General features: G+C 38.8%; 1 protein-coding gene across 3 annotated transcripts in view; it reads left to right on the plus strand.

Annotated features, from left to right (window-relative positions):
• Positions 1 to 5,152: 5,152 nt before the first annotated feature.
• The window catches only part of DACH2 (dachshund family transcription factor 2), a 308,526-nt gene continuing 285,745 nt past the window's right edge, over positions 5,153 to 27,933 (plus strand). For 2 of the 3 annotated variants that reach the window (XM_075161958.1, XM_075161957.1), the window contains exon 1: positions 5,166 to 5,771. In XM_075161958.1, coding sequence (XP_075018059.1) covers positions 5,281 to 5,771 — 491 coding nt within the window. In that variant the 5' untranslated portion in view covers positions 5,166 to 5,280. Of the gene's footprint in view, positions 5,772 to 27,933 lie in introns of all 3 variants that reach the window. The other variant, XM_075161959.1, reaches the window with a different exon arrangement.

Genomic DNA, 27,933 nt, shown 5'->3' on the forward strand with positions numbered 1-27,933 from the left:
GCCATGTGGACAAACTGCTGTATGCACATGGCTGCTCCAGAGACCACGCTCTCAAATTTGCGCAAAGGTAGTCAGTGATTGGTTGAAAGCAATTTGTGAGACTTGCACTGAAAAGATTAAAATAATTCTGAATTGCTTTAATTTTGCTTAAATATGATGATGTACATTGATAGCATGAAAAATTTAAGATTAAAATTAAAAGCTGTTTTATGGATGAAGTACTCTGGTACAATAAGCCCTAACATTAGACTTTCAAAGTGTTCTTTTTAAAGATGATGTAATGGTGCAGAAAAGTTAAGGATGTCCATAAGTGTCTTGGAAAAGACAGCATTAATTAAGAATCCTAGACCTCTATTGTAGTCCGTAATTGTTGTTGCTTAGTGTATTGTACTTCACATCACCCTGCCCCCACATGATCACCCAATTCATCGTACCTAGAGTCATTTCAAAAATAACCCTCTTTCTGGCACAGTTTAATTCATGTTTATTTGCTATATGTTCCCTTCATTTATTCTATTCCTCCTATTCTACTCTTCCACTTTTCAATGCCCATGTTTGCAACATCTACTCAATTTCTTATTTCCTTTGCAAGTAAGGTACATCAGTATGAGTAGTATCAAAGTGCTGAGATATGCCAAATTAGTATGATTTCCAAGCAAAGATTACAGACCCGATAGTCCAGATACTTCCACGTAAGAACATCACAGCCAAAAAATGGTTTAGTCTGTCACTTTTTAATGAGCACCTAGCAGGGGAATTCCTTTGTACATGCAGAGGACCGAGGCAGAAAAATCGATATAGAAGTGGATCTGGATGCTCGGTTCTTCTGTAGAATGTTAACTATTTTGCATGTTAGAATCTTCCCTGGCTGTATTAGGGAGAGAAGATCCACTCTTACTTTCTATAGAAAGGTGGGTAGGATTTTCTGAAAGCCTGAAGAAGCAAAATTCACTCCAATCATCATTACTCACTACCATTAGGGATTGAAATGCAGCATTTGCCAAGAGTGCAAGTTCTATTATTTGATCTCTTTGACTGTACCAGTATAACTGCCAATCACAGGAAATACCTCTAATAACTCTTCCTTCTACTTAATAAGGAATACCACATCTTTAAAACATTAGAAACAGATGTCACTGCATTACTTCACTGCTGATGTATGTAATAGAAATGACACACTAATTAATTTAATGCAATATAAATGTACTGATTATTTATCATGGCTGACAATAAAATTATGAAAACATTCAATTACAATCAGTGGTAATTCATTATTTATTGATTCTGCATTATGCACACATTAATACAATACATTTAATTACATAAGAGAAGGGATCATTTTTCTATTGATACTTAGACACTTAGATTCATCAGTTTTATTTAAAATCCTTGATGTTTAGGTGGGAAGTTTTAATCCACAATTCCAAAAAAAACTCTACTGAAATGTCAGAAATAAATTGAATACAAGTGTCAAGAACTAGTGCATCGAATGACATACTAATTTCAGTCTCTTCTTTTTCTCACGTCAGTGGCCTACATTTGCTAATGTAATCATGGATACTCTTTCCCAAGTAAACCAAGGCATGAAACACTAAACTAGCAAAAAGTTAATAATGCTTTTTTTCCTTTTCAAGCCTTTACTCAGAATTAGCAATATCAGTGGTTTGCATCCTCATGATATAAACTCAAAGACCACTAGAGTAAGTTAAGAACTTTAGACTGGGCCCTGAGTAATTTTTTTGTTAAGGACTAGGAAAATATCATTGTCACTAGGGCTCCAGTCAGGCTGGAATTCAGCAAAAAATGGTGTTTCATTTTGTTATGACTAGGGTGCATTGTAAATGCATCTTTCAGTTATTTTTTCATCCTACATTTTGGGCCCACATTTACCTCTGACCCTCATAAGTCTATGGTCACATTTATCCCTCACATTTATTTTAGTGAAGATCCAAGTTCTTCACTAAAAACTAGCATTTTCTCCTATAATCACATTGGACATACCTATATCAAGTCTACAGAAAAATTCCTTTATAGTAAAAAAAAAAAATCACTGGGAATCGTTACATCGCAGTATCTGTGGAATTCCTTTTTTTATTGTCCTGCCTCATGTTTGGCTACAGTAGACCGAGATAAAACACAAACATCACTACCGAGCTTTCCAGTCTTCTGTAAACAAAATTATTATTATTTTTAATTAATTCCCCACTGTTTCACTTAAAAAGCTGTCATTATTTTTTATCATTGTCTCCTCCTAGTCAATTGTGTCACCCATCATTTTCTCTATAGGATCCCTGTGAGCCAGTAGCCACATTTATGCCAGCTGGCAATAAGTAATTTCCAGAAAGCTGTTGACTGGCCCTATCTGGAATGACTGGGGCTTTCCTCTCCTCCTGTGTCTTTCACATTTCACTCCAATGGGGCATATGTAATGATGATAAAAACAAAAACAAACAAATATAATAAAACCTTTGCTTGATATTTTGCCATACAAAACTGGCCAATTTTTATATAGGACTAATATACAATACAGCAATATTCCTATAGCTGAGAGTGTTAAGAAAACAGAGTATTTTGCATACCAGTCCAAAATGAACAAAAATATTTAAACTTTAAATAAATATTCTGAAATACTTATTTCAGCTATAGGGAGGCTTACTAATTTGTACACATACAAATTACATACTGCTGGACTCCATTCAAATAAACCATCTGGATACTTTATAACTGACAAGATATTACTGTATGATTGTTAGGCTTTAGTAACTTTGCCTTGTCTTTAATAAAATTACAGAAAAATAATAATATTAATCAATATAGTTGATTTGTATATGCTTAGTTGAACTGGACAGCTGCCTGGTATTAATTCTCAAACCTTGAGCATTTTCTTAGTTTAAGAGCAGTTCTTCTCTCCATGGATAGTCACCTCTCAAGGGTACTGTTTTTACTACAGCCTTTATGATTTTATATTGCTTCATGCCACTCCAACTTGCTGGGTGTTGATGCGCAAGGCTTCCTCTGGCCTTGCAAAAATTCAGTCTTATTTAGAAATATGTTTAGCTTATGGAAGACATTAAAGTCAAAAAGGAAAAAGAATTCTCACAGTGGAATTTGATTGTCACATTAATCTCAAAGCAAAAAATGTCTTTAAAAGGGCAAAGCCAATGAGAAATGTTTAAATCTGATTTATTAAATCTCCTAATAGCAATTATATCCAGTAAATTAACCCCCAAAAGTTTCTATTTGAAGTCAGTTATTTGTTATTTCTACCATTTCCAGTATGTAAAAATCTCAGATGAGTTCAGGACTGGATTGCACTAAACACTTTGCCAAAGTAAATAGCCCCTGCCCCACAGAGCTTCCAATCTAAGGTTTTGATCCTAGAAAAATGCATGGACTAGTTTAGGAAATATGAGCATTCTTATTGAAAGGTATTCATTTAAACCTACCTTATGTGAAAATTCTGCCTTGGTTTTAGGCAGCTAGACTAGGGACCTAAAACAAGTGGCTAGTCTTCTTAGAACACACATATAATCAACGGAGAGAAAGTGAGGTTCCTCCAGAGTGTAATTTAGATCATTTAAGTTAACAAATATAGCAATTTAGTTAGCATACAGTCATCTCCCCTCATCTAAAATGGGATTACTCATAATGCAAAAATATTAAACTTTGCAAAAAGGGTGCCTAAATAAGCAAGCTTAACAAAAGGAAAGAGAAGATGGCATACACAAGCAGTGCGATCATGGAAATAGTTGAAATGCTCTGTTGGTATTGCTTGTTTGGTATCCACTTGTAAAGTTTTGTTTATACTTTTCTGTCTGCTTTGTTTACAAAATGCTTTAGGAGGAAGCTAAAAAAAAGAGGGGGAGAGGGAAGAAGCTGAAGGACTACAAAAGAAGGAAAGATAAAAGACGACTGAAAAAAAGTAGAAACAAACAGGAAAAAAGGATGTTGATACAAAGGAAGAAGGGGAAGAGGTTGGGAAAAGAGGTGTAATATGAGTACACTGGGAGAAGGTAAGAGGCGAATAACCAATCTAGCCAGTGTGTCCTGGCTGCTGCTGGGTGTGTATCTGTCAGACTCAACTCTTTTAGATTAATTTTGCCTGACCATTTTTCGGGTCCAGTTGTTCAGGGAGAAGGGATGCACAAAGCTTAGCAGTTCTTGTGTCAACTGACCTGGTTCAGGTGAGGGAAACATAGGACCTGTCTGGTTCCCAGGACTGCTGGGTTTTACTTTCATGCAACTGAATGAGGTACCATATGGTGCTTCTGGAGGCTGCCTTACAGTCAGGCGTGAGGAGAGAACTGATGCCATTGTATCTAAAACACAATTGATGCCGCACTTGAATCTGGAAATTTCAAGCAATTACACGCAAGACCTCCCCGAGAACAGACTTTGCCTCCCGTGACTGATCACCCACTTCCACGTCTCTCACAACCTCCCTCCGTCCTGCTTGCACAGCACACGCTCCCTTCTCCGGAGGAGCTTCGCTTGCTTTAGACCTGAATCACTTGCGATACGCTGCCACTGCCTCCACCGCCTATTCACAGGAAGAGTAACCACACGTTGTTGGTCTCTCAGTAAGTAAGTGTAAAGTCGGATGTATTATTTACCTAACGGAGATTTGCGCTGCTACCCTCTCTCCCCGTCTCTCCCGATTTCTTTCAGCTGTGGCAGGGCACAGGTGTTTTAACACTCACGAATGTACCAGAGCGCAGCGACCGCTGAAACTACTGGGCAAGGGGGCCGGCCCCAGCCTCAGCCTCGCCCTCCTCTCCCTCAGAGCGCCGGGGCCGCGCCCGCGGGATGCCCTCACGGCCCAGGGAGAGCCCACCGAAACTTTCCTACCTCGCGGTGCAGAGGAGGGAGTTTTCGGGAGCCCGGGAGAGGCGCGAACCGGGCGGGCTCTCTCCTCTCACACCCACCCGCGAAGCCGGCGCCTGCTCCCCCCCGCCGGCAGCCTCGACCCAGCCCGGCCGCCTCACGCCCCGCGGCCCAGGTGCTGCGGCCGGCGCTGCCCCGCCCCGCCCCGCCACCCGGCAGCCACTCGCCGAGGCCGCGCTGGAGGCGGGCGGGGCGCATTGGCTGGAGGGCGCTGTCACTCTTCCCCCCCGGCGGCGCTGGGGAGGGGTCTGGGCGCGCGGCTGGCGGCGGCCGCTGCGTGTGGGAGGGCGGGCGCGCGGCTCTGTTTTTAGTAGTACCGCAAAGAGCGCGGCGAGAGTGCGCGCGAGGGGAGCGGGGCTGAGGCGAGCCGCGCCGCGGCGGGGAGCCAGGCTGGCCATGGCTGTCTCCGCGCCGCCCGTCATCGCCGCAACTTCCAGCGGCGGCGCGGGGGGCTCGGCGGGCTTGTTCCGGGCGGACCCGCTGTACTCCAGCCCCGCGGAGTCCCCGCGCCTCACCAACAGCCTCGTCAACAGTTTCCTCTCCGCCGGCAGCGGCGGGGCCGGCGCGGGCGGTGGCGGCGGCGGGGGTGGCGGCAACGAGTGTAAGATGGTCGACCTGCACGGGGTGAAGGTAGCCTCGTTCCTCGTGGAGGGGCAGGAGCTGATCTGCCTGCCGCAGGTCTTTGATCTCTTCCTCAAGCACCTGGTGGGAGGGCTGCACACGGTCTACACCAAGCTGAAGCGGCTGGATATATCGCCCGTGGTGTGCACGGTGGAGCAGGTCCGCATCCTGCGGGGGCTGGGGGCCATCCAGCCCGGCGTCAACCGCTGCAAGCTCATCACCAGGAAGGACTTCGAAACTTTGTACAACGACTGCACCAACGCGAGGTGAGCCGCAAAACTTTGCTCTTTCTCCGCCCGCCCGCTCCGCTCCGGCCGCTGGGGGCCGGCGGCCCGCGGGGAGCTGTGCCCGGGGGTGGGGGGCGGCGGGTCCCCTCCCCTCGCCTCGCCCCGGGGACTCCCGCGGTCTGTGGGGTGGGGGGGCGCCCCTCGCCCCGGGCCGGGCCTGGGCGCTGCCCGGGGAGCGGGGCTGAGGTGCCGAGGTGCCGGCGGGGGAGGTGAGCACCGCGGCGGTGCCGGCTCGGGATACTGCCCGGGCTCCCTCCGGCCCCCGGGCGGGCTGGGGCCGCCGAGCAGCGGGGCGATGCCGCGCCGGTCTTCAAACTTTTACCCTAGCCGGGAAAGCTGATGGTTCCCGTGCACGCTCCTAAAAAAAAAAAACCGCGAAGTTTTCTCCATTATTTTTCGTCCGCTGAAACTTTCGGCGCCTCTCAGGATTCCCGGCTCCCGAAAGGGTGAGCGGAGGCGGCGGCGCCGCTGCCGGCTGCGGGCCGGCCGGCAGACGCCCGCCGGGGGCGGCTGGGCGGCTCACCGGCAAACTGTTGCTCGGTGTCGCTGGGGAGTACTTTTACGTCATGCAGTGAAGGGGTCTGGGGCGGCCGTAGCCCCTGCCCTGTCGTGCTTAAATCACTAAGCCCGGAGCGGGTTGTATTCATGGGAGATCCCTGCTGGGTCCTTCGTACTTGGGGTTGTAATCCTGGTTTGTGACCTCATAGCTGCTGCCTTTAGAAATGATAATGATCTAATAAACACAAAAACCCTCTCGGGGTTTGGTAGAAATACACAGTGCAGTGGGGTAGGCTGTAAGACAGGGTGCTCGGAGGTGACATTTCCTAGTTCAGCACTTCGTGAGGTGGCTCTCGGAAACATTTGCATTTCAGTGTGCTCCTGCTTTACGTCTGGCAGGAAACTTTCTTTACAGAGGTTCTTGCGGAGAGCTTTGAGTGCGATATCTGACTCGCAGCATGCAAATATTCAGTAACTTAGTTTTTTGAGTCAGTATTTCTGACTGCTTGGCACGGAACGTGTTGGGTGGGTTTTGGTGGTTTGTTTTGTTTTTGGTTTTTTTTTTTTTTTTACGAGCACCTTAAGTACGCGCTAATTTGGGGCCTGATCCTGTTCTCGCTGCTGTGAGCTTAAGCAGGAGCAGACCGGACGTCCATTCTTGAATAGCAGTATTTGTTTTGTTTAAAATTATTTTATGTTAAAGGTGACATTTTAGAGATACTTGCACTCAATTCCTAGATGTGTTTATTTGAAGAATGTGCTTTTTCTCTTGCTCGTGTTCTGTTTCTGTAACACCTTCTCCCGCTGCTTGTTTATTTCAATGTCATGCACCTCTGTGACATCACAACTACTGCCTTATTAAAATGATGGTGTTACAAGTAAGGTCTGAGACTAATGTATTTGAATAAAGTTAATGTAAGATTACTAAGGGAAACATTTAACATGTAAATGTTTCTCTGAAATGTTTCTGAAACTCGGCTAGCATGAAAGTTGACCATTCAAGAAATACGTCTTTTTAATTTCTGTGACCGCGCCAAAGTTTTTCCTTAGGGAAATTCAGGATCTGATTTGATGATACAGCCTTTAGATGCAATCTGATGATTTCTGCTCTCTTCCAACCAATGATTTAAGATCAGGAAATGCTGAAGTGTTAAATGTTTAAAACTTGTATTTCATGACTTTTTTTCCCTTTGACAAAGACTTATGGCCATGATAGGGTAAGGGAATAAGTAATGCAAGGAGCAGCTGAGAAGGGAAGCCAGGGGAGCTGCAAGTGAGGAGCCCAGTGATGCTCCAAGAGGGTCTGAAAGGAGCAGTCAGTGGAACGAAGACCTGGTTCAAGACTGAAGATACGGCAAGAGCACTGTTGAGGGGCGATTTAACAGGGCAGAAACATGACTGAAAGGAGTCAAAGCTCTCGACTCAGAAAGTACGTTCAACATGTGCTCTCCCTGCCTAGTTAGGAAAATACTATGTATTTTTACCTATTCAGGAATAGCAGGTCTCTTTACCTTTCCTAAAATGTTTCTCCCTTATTGAAACATCGCTCATCCTTGGGTTCTATCTCTTGAAAATGCCACTGGTTCGAATAACCTACTGATATCAACGCATTTTGCATTCATGGTTTCACGTGTAATGCATGATAAGTGTTATCAGCACATACAAAACTTTTCTCAAGTATTGTAATTTAACAATGTTAATTGTATTCCATCATGCTAATTGAATGCTTAATATGTCATTTTATTTACAGATTATTTTTTTCCTTGAACAGCCCATGCTTAATGGGAGAGAATGTTGGATAAAAATAGCTAAATCATGAGTGATCTAATTTTTGTTTGCTGTGAAGTGACCTGGGAACCACTGCAGTGCATGGTACCAAATAAATAAAACACAGTACAACTGTTACAGCTATACATACGGTATTTAGGTTCTTACCTGGGAAGTAAAGTCTTGAAAAAATGTGGTCTTTTAGAAGCAAACGCTTCGATACATATTGTTCCATTGCATGACTCAAGTATTACTTTCAACTTGGAATATCGTGTATTGCTTTTGTAGTATATATCTTTTTTTATTTTATAGAGACTTATATATATTTAAATACTGTAGAAATACTGTGTTAAACTCAAGAGCTGCCAGAAAAAGCAGTAAGAAATGCTGGCTATTGTTGTTTTCAATGTTGGTGAACTTTCAAAGGTCAACATCTCTTATGTTAGTGTACACTTTTAATTATTTTTTAAATTGGATCAATTATATATAATTGAAAAAAGAGAACTTCTACTTCTCCTGCTTGCTCTATTGCATTTTTTTCAGTTGAGCTTGTCTACAGAGTTCCTAAGAGCTGCAGAGAAATATACCTGTAAGGGAAAGTTTTTTGTTAGTTTATGTTCTGTGTATGTAACAATAGTTACCTGTATCTAGCATCTTTCACCTTTGCATTTTTTTTTGAACCGTACATATATAATTTTCATTCACATGTAAACAAAATGTTCCTAACTTTTATTGTCATTAGCCATCATCACGTAATCTAATTTGAAAGCAAGGTTTGTAAAATGAAAGTAACAGTTCATTTCATTACAGGTAGCATCTTCAAATGAATAGTGAGTACAACATATTTACAAAATTTAGTTACTAATTTGCGATACCTTAGAAGATTACTTAAATTATAGACGCATGCTTAATTTTAGTAGTAAAGCATAACGTTTACTTAAAGTAAAAAACTATAATGAGGTTTTATTTAAAAATGAAATTTTAAACTGTAGTGAGAACATCTTTATGATGGTAAATATATCAGTCCTTAAAATTAGGGTTATATGAGTATGATCACAACCTATTCTACAGGGTTTCTGTATTTGATGGATGCTGTTGGCTACTAAAAAAGCATTGTGTTGGTCTGGATTACTCAGTGAATAGTAAGAATACTTCCCAGAAAACAGCGTTTCAGTACATGGCTTATTTTTTATGATTTAAAGTATCCTGCTAAGCTAATATTTTGTATTACTTTGGCTATTCACAAACAATAAAAGGCTTTAGAAATGAATTTAAGCAGTAAATGCAGACATTTTATTTTATGAGATAATGAGGGTCTAGTCATGTTGTCTATTAAAAGCTACCCTATAGTCAGCAATACTCTGTCTTTTATTAGGCGAATGATGTCGAGATTATAATTAAAGCAATCCAGTCATGTAGCACTGCACAGAGCTTCCTTGTATATTGATTTTAAATGTGGACATCTGATTATATAAACTTCTTTGACTAAGTAAATATTTAGTATGCATTGAGACTTGGCCAAACTTGTGAATTTTGGAGGTGGTAGCATGTTAAAATAAAAACAATGATCAATTTCTCAGTTTCCTTTTCTTCCTTGGAGAGGAGACTCACTTAAAACATTCTTGAGAGAGATCACTAGCATAGTGGATTCTGCTAAAGATGCAGAAAGGAATTTTTCCACTTTCTGAGCAGATTAATTATACTTTTGGAAAAATCCCCCATTCTTTTTGGACATCTTGAAAGTCTATGCTTGTTCAAAACTATTAAAATACTTGAATATTTTCATAAGGAGCATATCTAATCTGGAGAAGCCTTGATTAAAATTCCCTTCTTTTTTCATAGCAATAGAGCTCCCTATTTGAAGTGTAACATGCTTTTCCTCCAAAATGGAGTATTTGTATGTTTCCTGCATGTGTATATGCATAATACATATGTAATTTTCTACTGAGACTTCTACAACTGAAAAATACTGTGTTTTTGTAGCAAAGACAAAAAAGCTAAACAATTAGGTATTAATGATATTCTTGTTGCATATTCAAAAGGTCTTTGCAAGCATTTCTTCTCCTTTTTTTCTTTTCACCATTTCAACCTGCAGAACTCTTCACTGTCACTTCAAATCACACAATTCTACAAAGATAAAACAACATTTAAACTCATTTGCTTTGGGAGGGAAATTGAGCATTTGCACCCAATAAGCCTGATTGTGGAACTGCATGCAAATTGTGTTTTGATTTATCTCTTTTGCACTTTTTTCCATTTGAATTGATCTTGCATTAATTTTGCCAAGCGGCTCTGTGAGGCTGCAGATGTTGCCCTGTGTTTAATAAATCAATGAGACAGATCTGAATGAATCACTTCAGATGGATTCTCTGCTCGGTTTGATGTCTAGATGTTATTCTTAGCTTGTTATCATGACAGATGCATTAATGTTCCCATACACTGCCAGCAATGTCAATGAGATAGAAGCTTTTAAAGTGGCGGTATCCCCTTTTCCCCCTTCTGTTGGGATAACTAAATTGCCTTTAGGAATAGGTCAAAATATAAATTTAATCATGCCGTCATTGTGGGGAAGATGCTAAACTTCTGATCATATTATAACACAAAGTCAGACAAATACAGTTTTATACAGAATGATTAATTATTCCGAAATACTGGAGATCAATATTAAAATCTAAACATAGGATAGCTCCTTAATAGAGTAACCACTTTCTCAACATTAATATTTCATTGTAATAGGAATGATCCGAATAAATAATATAAGACTAGAACATGTTAAAAGTGTTGCTATAAATAGAATATCAGTGTCCAAATTGATTACAGGCTGAAGTAAGGCTTTTTATCTTGTTTGGGTTTTTTTTTTTGAATTCTTATTAATAATTTTCTTTTAAAGTAAATGAGTCTGGATTCAACATCTGTTAAATTTAAAATAGGAAAACTTGTTTATTATGTTTCTGTTACTACTTACCATTTAGTGCCAGATATTTAGAAAAGTTGTTGATCACCGTTAATTTCTGATCTGTATAGTCTGGTATCCATTATCTTGGAGCAGAACCTGTGGAACGCAAATCATAAAAGAGGTTGGAATGTGTCTTAGTGGAACAGTTTTAAATTCTGGAAAAGATTGCACAAAGTGTAAAGTACTCTGCCATGAATAATGAAGACCTATTTCTCAAGTAGGCTATGCACAGTTTTTATTGGCTTTTATTCTTTAGTCTTTATTAAACCTTTATTGTGGTCTTCCTTGTTTTTCTTTAGAAGAGAAAGTATTTTGTGATTTGCTTCAATCATTTTGTTAAACCTGATCTCTTTCTCTATGATGGTTTATTTTAATGTTAAAAATTATCACAAATGTTCCTTTTCCTAATCTCTCCTCCAAACAGAAGAACTTTGACTTTTTGTCATTAAGGCTTCTGAGAATAAATTGGAGAAACTGGCTGTAACAGATCTAGATTTATGGTGGCATTCTTGGTATTCTTGCTCCAGTAGTTCCAATTTGATCAAGGAAACAATATATGTAATAGAAATTCACAGTTTATTCAAATGAGGTTAAGCTTTAGCATTGTTATATTTGCTTTTCTTTCACCAATATATCAATGTGCGGCAATAGCGTAATACTTAGAAAGCTTCCAGAAGTGACCAGTTCTGTAGATGGGAAATTATTCTCACACTGGGGCTACGGTTGGACACGCAGCCTCTGTTTGTGTGTGTGCGTTTGTTTTAAAGGCAGGTGAAAATCAACTTGGGTAGAACTGAGGAGCACAGCAAAAATCACTGCATTAGAAAATCATGTTTAGTTGTATGGTAGTGGCCTTAGAGTGAGAAACTAGTATCTACCCACCTTGGTAACTTTGCAGAAAATATTTAAAATGAGCATTCTGAGATGTTTTAAGAATTGTGTCTTGTTTATTTCATTGCTTGCAGGTTGGAATTCACATCATGTAAGAGCTCTTTGTCAGTATCAATATTAAAAAGGTGTTGAAATCTGGGCCATAAAGTCCCTGTTTTGACTTTCCTGAGGTGAACCTCCCTTTCATGCCAGTGGAAGTTTGCCAGAGCAAGGGCAAAGAACTTATAAATATTTCTAGGATCTGAGCCCTTCTCGTCAAAGGTGGGACATATTTGCTTAAAACCGGCATTTGAAAGAATTGCATGTATATGGCATTTTCAAACAGGCATTAGATTTTTGGGTCTGGTCTTGTTCTTGCTGAATGTAGATTGTTAATCTTTTCCGTGCCTGTTCCAGAAATGTTAATTTTGGATTCTCTGAAGTTATGAACAAAATTATCCAAATCCTTACTTTAACATACCTAGAAAGTTCCCATCTAGTTTCTTTTATAAGTTCTTCATGTGATTATCAGTGTAATAAAACCCTGTAGGTGTATGGAAATCCAGCATTTTAATGATTATTTAGGTAAACAATACTAATAGCAAAACCAAACATAATGAGGATACTTTAGAGTTATTGCCGTCCGTGATGTGTTCTTTTGGTGTAAGCTAAGGCAAGATTTTTGTATGTTACGATTAAACATGCATTACCAAGCACAAGTACATTAGTTAGTAATGATGTTTAGTGATTTAGATTTATCCTGCTTGATATTAGAACCGTCCCTTGGGGCTACATGCTTTTGATCTTTGTTCCCTCTTGGTAAAGAACGGTTATCCAAAGTGACTTAGTAATAGGGTTTCTGCTCTCCCCCCATTCTACAACCTGTAAGGAACACCGATACCTATTAACTAATGTACTTTGATACCTGCCCCAGAAGGTTCCAATATCCAAGTCCTGTAAAACATGAATTTGTTTGCTTTCCTTTCTTTTTGGTAGAACAGCTATGTTGTTGTTTTGTGTACGCGTATAAAGTTTATTGTCACTAGCAAGCGTGGGGAGATTATATTTCCTTGTCAGTACATCTTGACCTGCTAAGCCCGTTTTGCTCATTAAAATATATTGTGTCAGAGCCTTTCTTGACTCAGTTACAAATACCACTTCCCCAAAAAGTAAGAACCAAAACAAATGAATAGTTCTCGCTTTATTACTGTGCAGTGCCTTAAAGTGTAATGTTTAGCAGTGTATATTGTTGTGTATACGTTAAGGTATAAAATGTTCGATTGCAATTGTGTCGGATCTTATCAAGTTTCTGGAAATTGATACCTGGTAACAGCGTTTAACCTACATCTAGTCTATCTGCTATTTATGTGATGGGTTAAAAAGAAAAAGTAGTATCGATCTGTCGCTGGATTAAAGTTTGAAATCGGCAACAGCATGAGCACAAAAGGCTTTTTTTATGATTTCTCAGCTTGCCATTGATCTACCAGTTTTATTGCATTCATTATTTATTAAAAGAATTTGCAAGCTAAACATAACGTTAAGCTAGTTTGCACACAGGGACTGCACTTAGGAAATTGAATGGAAATTGCATTAGAGATGAACATCTGTGCTATTTTTCCACTCGTGTGTTTATGGGTTTGTATAAAAGGTGTATTGGATTAACAGTTATAACCATTATAGCTCGCAGCAATATGTTAGAACCCTAAGCATTTAGTAGTTATTTAGGAGGGAGACTTTTTTTACTTATACTAAAAAGTATGGTAATGCCATCACAAACAGTGCTTTTATTGGATTATTCTTTATTAATGGGCTTTTTACTAGTAATGTGTAAAACTTGAGGTATCTAGCTATATTATGCATGTGTTCTATTATCTATGCTACATAAAGCTCTATTAATATTGTCATTAATTGAAGGTTTCTAGCGACAGTATTAGTTAAGGATTTGGCACATAGACACTGAAGTATTGCAATGAAACCTATTTTATAATATACAATAGGAATATAAGTATTGAAAAGATCCTTAATATATGTTCCTTCAGATTTTTCCCAGCAATTCAACTAGCTTTCTGTCCTTCTTGAGGTAGGTAGCTTCTGTGATGTATCGTAGCAGTGAATCAGGTGAAAATCTTAAATGTTTTGAAATCGTTTTCCACTTCAGTTCACAAGTTCAGTTGCCCTCAACACTAGCTGTAGTTGTGTGCGACATATAAAGTACAGGGTAGACCTAGAATTTTGAGGTCATCTCCTGTAATGATTTTGGATTTTTTTTTTTATTGCGCTCCTTCTATAAAATAAATTATTTTGCTTGAATACCTGATGGTTAAATAGGGAAAAACAAAGGAAAAATTACTTTGGGGGTTTTGGGTGAAAAGTATATTTTTAGAATTAAGATGTTCCCTATTTTATTTGGTCTAAAAGTATGTGCAGTCTAGTCTGTTTATGACTAGAATGTACTGATATATGCCATGTTTTGCATCATCAGTGCGCTTTCAGTTATTCTATTAAAGACTCAACCTGATACATCTCACCAGCTTGTAAGACTCGTAAGGATTTCCTGTGCTAAAAAGCAGAAAATGTTCATGACAGAAGGTTGCGCTTCTCTTTTGAATGCCCCCTCTACTTTTTTTTTTTTTTGGTCTCTGGTAGGATGAACCCCTTCAAGTCCTAATAGTATTTTGAACAGAGGTAGCACTGACTTTTTTAGTTGGAAGAATCTCAATACTATTTTTCCACATAGTTTTGCACTCACTGTTATTAGTCTTCCTCACTGTGGTTCCCAGCCATAGGCTCCTGTGATCACAGTTTTTGTATTCTATCAGATAAAACATTTCAGCTACCCTGTAAATAAAAGTGGAAGTTAGATTTAATATGGAATTGATGTAATTAATCTATATACACACAGACACACATATTGATTGATATAATATATATACACACACACATATATAAAATGCAGTTTTATCTAAGTTTCTGGATTATTCTAAAGCCTCTCTCCCAAACCATGGAAATCAACTTTGATTTTTGGAAAACTTTGCATACATATTTATAGAGAGAGGCTTTGGAATAATCCAGAAATTTAGTTTAAATTGCATTTGCTAGGGACACGAACTGAATTTCCTGACTGAACTTACATGGCTGTATGAACTATCTCGGTGTCCTTACTAAAAGTCTTTAATTTTTTTGATACTTCTCATAGTCATGTGAGTAACATTTTCAGCGTGTAATTTTATTTCTGTCCAGTCTGTGGCAAGGGAACTTTGAGCTTGGGATGCCCTCATGGTACTTTTAGTCAACAGAACATGGAGTCATTTTCTCTCCTGTTTCCAAACCTGTATGGACAGTGGAATTAAGACAGAACACTTTACTTCAAAAGTTAATCAAAATTATTTTACACCATATGTGTACGGAGTTCCAAATCTAATGTGTTTCACAGAATTGTTGAGGCTGGCAGGATCCTCTTGAGTTCATCTCATCCAACTCCTCTGTTTAGGCAGGGTTGGCTAGAGCAGGTTGTCCAGAGCTGTGTCCAGTCGGATTTTGAATATTTCCAAGGATGGAGACTCTCAGCCTCTCTGGGCAAGCAACTTGCAGAGTAGAAATAACCGTGCTGTGGAAGAAAGATTTTATTGGCGTTCATTGGGCTGGCTGGATTATGTGGGAGTAGTTAAGCTGTGAGTAGGTGTCACGGCTACCACTGATGTGGTCGCTGCCCTACCGACCAGTCGCTCACGCAGGCAAGTACGGATGCTCTGCCGTTGTGTTTGTCTGTACCGGAGCAGAGTGTGAGTTGTAACCCTGTAGGAAGCAACCGTGTCGTATTCAGATTGTGCCTTCTCTGTCTCACAAATGATTTCCTGAAATCCTATATGTGTATGCTGATGAGCTGACTTGTCTTACTCCCCACTGCTAGCCGAGAAGGAATATTTGTATATTTGTAATTAAAAAAAAAAAAAAAGTGGCTGTAAGAAAGGTCTTAGCACAGACATTGTGCCAGTAGGGGGATTTAGTTACTTGTGTGTTACAGTAATTTAAGAATTGCTAATTAAGAAGATCAAGCTAGTTTAAAGAAAAAAAAAATTGAGTTTCATTTAGAACTTCCAATCAGTATATTTAAAATATAATGCATTATGCTTTTTCTTACACATCTAATAGTTGTTTCTGCCTAGTACAAGTTTTATGTGGTTGCTAATAGACTGTTTTTGTAACAGTTAATCAGAAAATGTCTGGCGTCTGTGAAACATTATCCCTGTTGTTTTTTGCGAAGTTGATGAAGGCACCTCGCTTCTCTGGAGCTGCTGCTTCTTGTCCTCATGATTTTAAACGTTGTTGTGTACTGAAGGAGGGCAATTTTCTAAAAAAGATTCTGAGATGATACTGAAAAATAGAAGTAGGAGGAAAAAGTCAAGTCTTTCCAGAGAGACTTAAAATACATGTTAAAAAAAAAAAAACAAACAAAACAAAACAACAAAACAAAAAACCCCAAAAACACAAAAACCAACAACAAAAAGCCCAAACAGAACAAGGTAGTAAAATGCTGGCAGTTAGAAAACAGCAGAATACTGAAACAGGACATAAGGTAACAAACTCAACATTCTGTTTTCTCTGTTGCATTCTCTGTTGCAACAGAGAATCATGAAATACATATTTGTAGGTCTGTGGAGTTTTTTTGTAGTCTTGTAAGGCTTTATTTGGTGTTTTTTATATGGCGCTTTATGTATCGATAGGTGACTTCTCAAAATACCGTGAGTGTCTCATTGTTAAGAAATCGTTTTTACCTGCTACAAGGTTGTTACGACTGTTTTGCGGAGAACCAAGATCCGTAACAGTGACCTGCCAGTGCACTTCGTGCTCTCGTCGTGAGGCTTGCTAAACGTGCCGTACCTTTTGCTCCCCCGCCGCAGTACACCTGCGTGGCACAGCAGCGTGCTGCGCTCTGGCTCCGGGCTGTACCCGCGTGCAAGGGGTGATGCATTGCTCGTGGATTTCGGCGCGTCTTTCAAAAGGAGCCCTCAGAAGAGGTTTGGCCAGAATGATTACTGTAACATACTGCAAACCTTGCTCTCTCTCATAGTCAGAGGTGCTTAGGAAGGATAATTGATCCTGCTATCATACACCTAAGATTGCTTGTCTCGGTTCAGAACCATAATCACTGTCGCTTCTTTCTGCTTCGTTTTCATAAATTGCCTTACTTGATGCACAACTGATTTTTGGTTCAAACAAATCTGCTTCTTCCTGCTGGAACTCAAGAAAGTTTCTGTCTTGCAATTTCATTAAATACTTCTCTTGCATGTTAAACTAGAGGGGGTTTTGATCATTCACTTATCTTGCCTTTTTTAATATGCTTTCTTCAAAATTTTACTGCCCCCCCCTCCAACCAGCAGTCTTCTAATAAACTGTTTGTTCCATCTTCCTAGTTATTCTCCTTAAAGGTTTATGAGTTTAGCTTTTGATTTTACTGACTGAAAAATTTAACCCTTTTATTATACTGGGAGAATCTGTATTCAGTGTGGAAACAAAACAAAAAAAATATTTGTGATATATTTGTTGTAGGCATATTTACTGAATAATAGAGTGACTGTTGCCAAGTGGTTCAGAGTACGGCAGTAAACTGTTAAATACATTTCAAGAACTCGCGTTCACTGAATGAAGATAAGCCGAGCGACTGAGTTCTTACGCTGGTCTATTCTGATCCAGATAGAAACTCTTTATAAGAACTTTTTTATCCATTCATGTAAAGTTTATAGTAGTATAAGATCTATATTTTTGTTGTTTTTTTCCAAATTTAGCTATTATCAGAAAGTTAAATGCCTAGCAGGGTTGAGCATCTCTACTGCCAAGTCTGGCATGTAAGGCAGCTAGGTTAGGGACTTACTCTACCAGCACTGCATTTGATTTAAATGGTGTGTTGTATTAGGGTCTGAATGATTTTTGTTTTTGTATTGCATCTGTAAGAGTAGTTAGATAGGTCTTGTTGCATTGGCTTCTCCTAACCTACAGCAAGTTTGTCTGTTTCTGTGTAACCACTTTTCTAATGTTTGTCAGCCAAACCGAAGCAGGAGCCTTGCTTATGCTGGTACCTCTGTGCTACAAAAGGTACGTGAACGTAGCCATCCTCCCGGTGCCTCTCAGTTCTCCGAGTTGGGTGGATGATTTCAGGAGGAGATGTGGTTATTTGGAAGTTATTGTCCTGCCAGTGTTAGGTAGTAATAGGTGCTCCATCCATCTGCTTTCTAGGGGGGAAAAAAGGAAAGGTGAAAGAATATCACACACCACATCCTACGCCCACCTGCTGCTGGCTGACAGTGAAGTTGTGTCTCACAAAGTGTAAACTCTTAATAGGAGTTGGTTATTGATTTACAGGGAGAAGAAAGGGGGAACAGGGAGGCCGAGTTGGCGGATGCAGTATGTTTGTCTGGGATTCCTGGGTGTTAGAAGGCCTGGACTCAGATAGCATGCTTGAACAATGGAGTTCTTTAGCACCTGCACGGTCAGGCAAGGGAGTCCAGGAAAGGTTGAAGTTGCTATGCGTTGTGTGCAGTGGGTGTGCAGTAGGTTGATATGATCAGAGCATGTGAGAATTGCTGCAAGAGAGCTGATAATCTGTACACTGCATGCAGAGTACACTGAATTTATTGTAAAACTTCTTGCTGTGCCTATTCTGCGATTACCATTTCCCCCCCATCCTCTGCTGCCCCGGAATGTCTCTTTTGACACCTTCAGGTACTTGGGGCTATGTGACTACACAGCCTCATCATTTCCCCGTCATCTAGATTGATCTGTCATTGACAATAACAACACAATAACTAAATACACGAATAGCATTCCATTGCAGACAACAATTGCAGGTTTCATTTGAGTTGTCTTTCAAGTTTTAAAAAAATCTTTCAAGTTTAAAAAGTTCCTGAAGATATTCTTGACCATATTTCGATATAGGGGTTTAGTAGATCCTCTGGCCTTGTAAATCTCTTTTTGTTTGTTTGTTTTTAAACACCTGTTTTGGTGGAAGTTGTTTGTTTGTTTGAAGGGTTTTTTTGATGCTGCTGTTCATTTTTCTGATTTCTGATTAGAAGCTCTATTTTAGTATCTTATGCACGTGAAGTAGTTTATCTGATGATGTTACACTGTTTCCAGAATAATCCTCTGATGTCTAGCGCTATGAGAATTTGAGTGATAGTAAACAAATCTACAGACAATAAGTGGGCAAAGAACATTTTTATTTAAGTGCTTAGGATGATTGGTTAGTTCTGTTACATGACTCTGGGCAAAATTGGAAACTTCCTTTTTCTGCTGTTGATTTTTCATGAAGTCCTATTCTGAAACAGTGGTTTCAGCCACCCTTTTTTCAGAGCAGATAGTCTTTCTATTCAATTCATTGTGTATCTTGGAGTGATGCTGTTGAGGGTCTTAAAACATAGATAGTCAGTGGTGGTCAGAAACTGACCCAACTGCGTCATGGGATAGAAAGAAAACAGTACGGGAGATTTAATACTGAAGGTACTTTAAGTGTTAATAACTCAGTTAAAGAATGTGTTAATATTTGGCTGTAAGCTGTACTGTGTGCAGCACTACAGAGGAGACTGAATGAACATGAAGGCTTTGGATCTCATGTGAAGGAGGAGATTGCTTTGTCCTTTTGACCTCATTGCAGATGAAATTCTGCAATGGAACCGTTGCAGAACCAGAGTCTTTCAATTGATTTCAGTGGTTTTGGATCAGGAGCACAGAAAGCAATCAAAACTAAATGCATATCCATGAACTAAGCTGTAAGTCACTTTAGTCCACACCAGGAAACATTCTGTGCAAATTCGGAAGTGGAATAATGGAAGGATTCTTTGGAAATCAGTTGTATCCCCTACATATTTAGCTAATCTCATATTTGGATAGATTTTAATTACTCTGTCACGTCCGTATACTCCTATAGAAAATAAACGTAGAGAAAGTACATAGTGGATTGATAGGGTAAAGAATCTCTGTATATTTGAATTCTTCTGATGAAAGGCACTACACGGGCTAGAAGTAGTAAGAGTCAATAGAAGTATGCTTGCATTGCCTGGTAAACTCTTGCCAAGAATAGGGGATTACAGAGTGTTTGTACAAACTTGTATAGGAACTTTCACTTTTCCCATTGTGGAAGGTGTTTACCAATGGTGATAAATAGAAAATATTTTCCGTAGAGTGAATATTATAAACTTGTTACTATGCATATGTTGTACATTGCTGATACGCAGAAATGCTTCCTTAGTCTCAAATGTATGAAATACGATTATGCTCAATCTTGATTATTTTTAATCAAGGGAGGGGGACTTAATATTCTAAGTGGAGGTGACTACATGCAAAGAGTAGTGGGAAAAAATATTATACACCTTAACAGTTTAAAAAGTAGGAAAGTCATAATTCTTACCTACTTAATAAGCATGTACATTTCGTAAAGTTTACAGCATCATAGGTAGCATCCTGGCTATTTAGTCAACGCTTGATTATTCTTGCAGGTAGAATTCAGAAAAGTCTTGGTTTTTTCGTAGCTATTGATCCAAGTTCTTCACATGTTAAAATCTGTTTGTTCTTTTATAACTGTTCAACTGAAAATTATTTCAGCAGAGTATTGGGAAAACCAGTATCTAAGAAACTCTAGTTCTGTTCAAGGCCTATTGATTCTGTGTTTCAAAGCAGTAGCAGTCTCACAAAATACAGGGGATAGTTCATTACTGGTATTCACTAATACAGGGGGAAAAACTTGAACCGTTCTCAAGCTGAGACTGAAAACATGATGAAGGTGAAACCACTAAGTACCTGTATTTCTGAATACTGTACAAACTTAAATCGTGGTCAGTGGTTAGTACTTTACACATGCTCCTGATTTTCTGGGAAATCCTATGCACTTCCTGAACTGGAATGGCAGTTGGTGGACTATTTATTACTCATTCTGGTTTTGGTGGAAAATTCGGCCTTGTATGTCATTTAGACTTTGTGACACATGTAGCCTCCCAGGGCCTAATGACTTGTCTGCAGATGGGCTGTTATTTATTACAGTCATGTAGAATAAAATTGATTGTCTTCTAAAATTAATTTTTCATTTGCCTCCAGCTCTGCTTTAATAGAGGACACACAGTTGCCTGTTTGCAGAAATACTGTTTAATCACATTAATATCTCAGCCCCCCAGGCCGGTGAAGATAATTGTACAAACGAACAGCAAAATCTGTATCTTTAACTTCTTTTTATGATTAAATTATGCAAATGACTTATCTCCTGCCCTTCCAAGCACTAATCATCTAATTAGGAATGATGTGTTAAAGGGATGGTTTTGAATCAGGAGAAGGGGAGAATGGAGGAAGCAGAAAATGGGACCTGACAATGAAACTGCTGAAGGTACTACAGCGGTACAAGATAAATCTGTGTATTTGTTCAAAAAGCAATAATAAAGGCTCGTTGTGCTATTCCTAGTCTTGCTTTAGTGATCTTTTTCATAAGAGGATAATTCTTCTGTCCGATCTTTGTCATAATTTTCTTTATTAACTTTAAACTCAATTATTAAGGTTAAAGAATTCAGTCACTTGTTTATGAGAACTGGTAGTGAAGGTAGTGAAAGTGTCTCTATTTGGCTCCATTAGTAGTATGGTTTGAAAGACAGAATACATATATTTGTAGATTGTTTATTATAAAAGTGCTTGTCATCATACTGCAAGATGTCCTGAGCCTGTCAGATACTTCTACTCACGTATCTCAGTCTCTTTTTTGAATACTTAACTGCTGGTTAAAAAAAAAAAAAAGAAAACTTTGCCTATTAATACGAAAATGCAAGTGCCCAACTAAAGAGAACGGCCATCTCTTTGGTAGTGTCCTGTGCCTAGTTGGGGGAGTTTCCCCTTTGAGTTAGGAGTGAGGCTCTGCTTGAATTTAGATGTTTAGAGGATCATAAATCTATATTTTAAGCATATGTATACAAAAGAATCATGCCTTGACCTCTCCAAGAGCTTACAGCCCTATGTTTTCTGTTTCATAAGCAGTTTCTGGGGGTTTTTTGTAAATTGTGCCTTTATAAGCAGATCCTCCAGCTTAAGGCACTTTCCTTGCAGTAGGTTCAAACTACCAGTGTGTTATTACTGTTGCTAACGGTACAACAAACCAACTCTTCTATCGGGTGATAACACCGAGAGTTTGATAACAGATTACTTTTGTTTTCCCTCCACTTAGTTATTGGTGTACTTAGTTTACGTGATTAAGATACAGTATACCAATAAAATAAGAATATTCTAGAGACTAATTGAAATTTCATGTATTCCTACATGAGAATGTATTACTTCCTTTATAAATATATGAGAGAGTATTCATGCATGAGTGTATGAATTCGTAGGATGCTATGTAGATAATCAGTAGGTCCACATTCACTAAAAGCAGTACAGACCAATCTTGCAGATAAGATCAATCCAGCTGTGTTTTCTAGAGATCTGGTAAATGCCTTCACTCATTCAGCTCTTGCCTTTTAGGAGTAAATATATGAAATAGTGGGAAAAGGTTTACTATTTATGACACCATCAGTTTTGAAAGTTTGAGGGACACGTTGCATGCAAAGCTGCCTTATTCATTAAGGAACCTCAACTTCCCTGCCTGTATGTATGGCTTGTGCTTATGTGCATGTATGCATATACATACGTACACACGCAGGGGTTTACTGATATAATCTGAGAAAACTTTAATAACTTCCCCAGGAAGGTGGAAACACAGTTTTATGAAGGTAGGTATCCCACATAAATACTGAGAAGCTGAAAGCAATGATGTTGACATCTTTTTGTTAGTGATTAGGTGTACGTCATAGGGATTTGAAAAGAAAAAACCTCGCACAAATTAAATTTGAAAGCAGTTCAAATGCTGACTGTGGTAGATAATCTGGCTTTTCTGTGTTGTTTTTGGATGGTTCAACATAAAGAATGCAAGTTCTGACACTGCTTTCATTTGTCTGACACAGACGTAAATTGCTGGTGGAATGTTTTCATAAACACTTCATGGATGGGGAGGCTGCATTTCTTTCTGTACCTTCCAGCAATATGATTGAATTAAATTAGTTCATATCTATCTTTACATGTATTTTCATCACTATCACCACAAAATTCTTCACAAAAGGCGAGATGAGAAGACCTTGTTGAAGAACTCTTACACAGAATATTTGTACTAAGAACATTTGTGTGAGTAATTTCAGTATACAAGGCTTAAGTAGATTTGGTCAGATTTATAGGAGACTTAAAAAGAAGAAAGGATTTCTCACTGGATTAAAAGGTTCTGGGATTCATTGAGGGTTTAAATCTCAGTGAAGGCTTTGAGCAGAATGGTTTTCCTCTTAGGGTGGGAGATTCTATGATACTTAAGGAGCAAATAATTCTAGGCTTCTGTCTCTTTTTTTTTTTTTTTTTTTAGGAATCTAAAACTTCTGTAATCTGTAGTCTGTATTTACTGACTGTTATGTATAGGCAAACTGGAGGAAGGCAGTCTGCAGTAAGGATTCAGATATCTGTTACTTTTCTGTGTCCACACATGCTCAGGTCTTTATCCAGTTGTTCATTTAGATGTTTTACTTATCTCTGAACTGGGCAGTTTTCATTGAGTAATGATATGTGATAACAGATGGTGGATCCCAAATCACTTTATGAATTAAGTTGCTGGTCTTACAAGAATTCTTTCCAGTTCAACTTGCAAGACTTCACAATTGGTAGATACAGTAGTGGAGCAATCTCATGATTTTTCTTTGTGAGTTTGTGATCAGAAAGTATTAAATCATTGAAGTACGTTCCCTTGAGTTCCTCCTCTTGGTGGGTTAAGTGTTGGGCTTACTTATAATGGCTAATTCTCTATGCTGATATAGATGATAGTTCTAAAAAAAATCTAGCAGCCTTTCTTAACACAATGCCCCACAGTAATGCTTAATCCAATTGTGAAGTCTCCTAAATATGAGAGATTTTTAGCCAATCTTGACCTCTCTGCATGTTCTCGAGACTGCTTACTGCCTGTGCATGGCATATTTAGAAAAGCTGAGATGAATGTGTTTCAATTATTAGAATTACTAATTGGTCTTGTACTTTATGAACAAAAGGATTATACCCAAGTAAAAGGGAGGAAAATTAGTACCTACTACTTTTTTTTCTTCTTTTATTTTGATTTTTCTTTGTTTTGCAATAATCCGATAACATGGAATAATCTGTCCTAAACCATATTGATGTTGAAAAATGGGACACCTGAACAGGGCATTCAGTTTGCATGAGTAATGAATATTTTGAGGGAGAGTCCAATGCATGGCTCTGATTTTCTGTGTTCTCGTCTTGCATTATTTTTTGTTTTCATTCTGTGGCAGTGATTCTGAATGTTAATGAGATGATGGGTGATCTTACGGTGTGGCAGTAGTTTTCAGGTGACTGTTCAGGGGAAGAGGGAAGTTGCTACATAAATTCATGAGCCTGTGAAAGGCATTTGCTACCTCCTGGCATGCTTACTGCTTTTGAGGAGGTTATTCTTAACCTGTGTGGGATATACTGTTTTTACCTTTACGAGCATATGTTCCTCCAAAGAAATGTTTTAATAGAACCACCAATTAAAAGATCTTTCGGTTGTCCGTGGGATTTATGCACTTAAAATGCTATTCAATAGCTGCTGGTATCTCTCATGCTACTCGAGTCCCTATTTGTAACAGGTAGATATAATAATCTTTACAGCAGTTAAGGTAAAGGCTATTTTAATATTAATCAAGTTTGAGTTACATATTAAATTAAAATAAACTATTATACAAAACACTAAACCAGTATCGCAGCTTCACTAGTAAAATCTTAAAGCAAGATCCCATATCAGTGGTAAGGTCTAAGCCAATTGTGACATTTAGGAGCAATGAGAATTCTTACAGGGAAATGGCCTTGAGTAAGGTATTGACTTGCCTGCTAATTTCAAATTAGTTCAGTTTAGAAATCCAAATGTATTCCCTTCTGTGGTCTTATTGTAGGTTGGGGTAATGGAATATTTTTGAAGAAACATGTAATTCTGTCACTGAAGAGAGGTTTTGGCAAATGTTGAGAAATAGTAGAACACTTAAATATTTATGGCTCCAGACTGTCAGAGTACAGTAAGTATGTGGTGCACAGTTTATGGAATCATGGATAATATGGTACAAAGCCATGTTCGTCAGATTTCCTTGACTTCACAAGAACACTGTGACCAATCTAACTTTACCCATGTGGGTGAAACTCCAGTTTGATATACTGAAAGCAAGATAGTCGCGTGCTTTCCACAGCAGTAGGATGCACACTACTTAATCTCTTTTTCAGAACCTAATAGTGGATGAGTGTGGAATGACACACTAAGCGTATTTGTGTGATCATATTAATGTATTTCCATAGCTCTACTATTTCTTAGAAGTTAGAATGTTTGATCTTGGTTTTCCAGATCTGAAACTTCTACTTTTAATGACTCACAAATGTTAAAGAGGGCAACTTTATTTACTGTGGACTTGTGATTAGCTGTCCGTGACTCACTGTTGTTCAAGCTGGAATATGGAATGGTTTTCAAATTGCAGCCGTATGAAAATGTTGTGGGAAAGTGGAGAGGGAAAAAAACAGTGGGAACACTGGGAGGATGTGTGTGTCCCCTTTAAACTGTAGAGGTTGTACATAGGTTACCCTTTGAGTATTCTGCTAAATTAACCTCTCTTGGTCATATTCTGCATGTTTTAAGAGTCAGGAGAAATAAGCAGACATTAAAATAATTAGTAAAGCATAAGAAGGTAAAGTTGGAATTTCAAGGCTGTACAGACAAGCAGGTTAATACCTTTCTAGGAAACGTTCTGGTTTCTGCAGTGCTTTAGACTCTGGCATTTACAAACCCTTGTTATTAGCCATGTATAATGTAAAGCATAGATTGGGAAAGCGGTAATAACGTATTTTTCAAGTGGATTCTTTGGCCAGTTTCTAAGTTGGTACACTCTAATTGTTCTCCGTATGTGCAGAAGATACTTAGTATTGTTATTTTTATTACAGGAAATTAATATCTAATTTTGGCAGTGGACAGAGTGATGGTTTGGGAGGTAGTGAGAGTGCATAAGTTGTATTCACCTTTATGAAGCATGCCGGTACATGTGTCTTTTATTTAATTGGTTGTTAAACCTTCCAACCCTCTGCCAGTAAACAGGATGAAATAGTAATGGGGCCCATCAATTTCGGATCAGTTTAAATATAAACAGATTGCCTGAGGGCTCTTTACGTACTTATGTTTATTAAGAAAATACTGGTATTAGATGTATCACAACAGGGTCTTGTCTCTTTATTTTTGAGATCAGACTTGTGTCCCTGTGTCTCTAAACTTGTATAGTCAGCCTGCCTGTGAAGTTATGCATCTGAATAACTACCTAGTTAGCAAGGATATATGTTATCTGTTCTAGCATTCCTTAACATGGAGCAGTCAAAACCAAGTGATTGTTAGGAATTATTTGGAAAAGCTTATAGAACAAACAGAAAACAGTGGTATGTGACTCTGTAGATTCAAGGTGCACTTCCATCTTGAATATGGTGCAGTTGAGGTCTACTTCTAGCTACCTGCCAAAGGACACACAAAAATATCAAAGAGGGAGAAATAGAAGAATGACGAGGATGATGGGTAAAGAGCAGCTCCCATATTGCATGAGGAAGGGTGGTATAAAGCTGTATGAGATCACACATGGCATGGAGAAGGTGAATAGGGAGTCATTGTTCATTGTTTCTGCTCATGTAAGAATTGGAGGACAGGTGAAATTAACAGATGTCAAACTCAAACCAAACCAAAGCAGGTGGTTCTTCAAATACAGTAAACTCAAAACTCTCTACTACAGGATGCTGTGAATGCTCAAATGGGTTTGACAGGCTAGACAAATTAGTGCAAGAAAATTCTCTGGGAGGCTATTGTACAGAGACACTACTTCTGATCAAAAAATTCCGGTTACTCAAGTGCAGGGAAGTGTTAACTAACGCTTATCAAGTTCTTGTTCTTCTCTGTACATCTGCTATCAGCTGCCTTGAGCCAAAAGAGGAGGGAGGAGAGATGCATTTTTGCTTCTTTGAGGAACCACATCTTCTGGATTGCTTCTAGTTACTAATTGTGAGGTACCTGTGAAAAATTTGAAGGGACTCATGAAGAGGACTTGAAGTTGCAAAGTAAGGCAATTATGCTGAAATGTAGCAAATTAGAACGGAAACCACGCAAACCTAGGTAATACGTTAAACGGGAAATTCACTGAACACCCGAAGCCCACAGAGGGAAGGGTGTGGAGAGGGGGGAATTTCTTTTGCATATGTGCACATATGTGATAAGTTGATCTGGATGCTGCCAATCGAGCAATCCTCTGACTTTGTTCTTAAAGTATGTGAATAGTATCGATTACTTCAAGAAGACTGACTGTGTTAGTGTTTTGCTGACCGGAGGCCTAATTCATCTGAGTGTCTTTGCAAAACCACCCTGGCTTCCAAACTGAGACACTGTTTATTTGTGAACATTGTAGATACCCAGCAGGTCATCCTCAAAATGAGACTGTCCCATTTATCACATAATAGGTGGCAGAATTAAAATTGTGACAGAAGAAAATAAGCTAAACTAGTCATGTTCACCTGTTTAATTTGTTGGATGATAAGCATTATACTTAATGACATATGTAATCCTTTTTGTTCAAGCCTTTGGTTCATAAATAAAGTAAGTTGTAAGGCTTGGCTAATTAGATGTAGCTGTTAGCTCAGTAACTGATAAATACCTGTTCTGTCGTGAAATATGTGATGTCAACTCTCATGAGTTCCTTTCAATCCTACATTTCATTTGCTTTCTCTTGTGTTTTTAAGTAACAGCATTTGTCCTCCTAGCCACAGCTGCTATTTGGCTTTAACGAGAGATCAAATTGCTTTGAATAAAAATGATGTAAATTTTAAGATAAATCAGCTGTGACGAATCAGTTATCAGTAGCAGGAATTAAGAATGCAACACTGATTTCACCTGAAAAAAGAAGTATTAATATTAATAGAAGAATAGGAAGATTTTTGGTATCTGAGTTATGAAAC

The sequence above is a fragment of the Calonectris borealis genome, chromosome 13, assembly GCF_964195595.1.
Source record: "Calonectris borealis chromosome 13, bCalBor7.hap1.2, whole genome shotgun sequence".
NCBI lineage: Eukaryota > Metazoa > Chordata > Aves > Procellariiformes > Procellariidae > Calonectris > Calonectris borealis.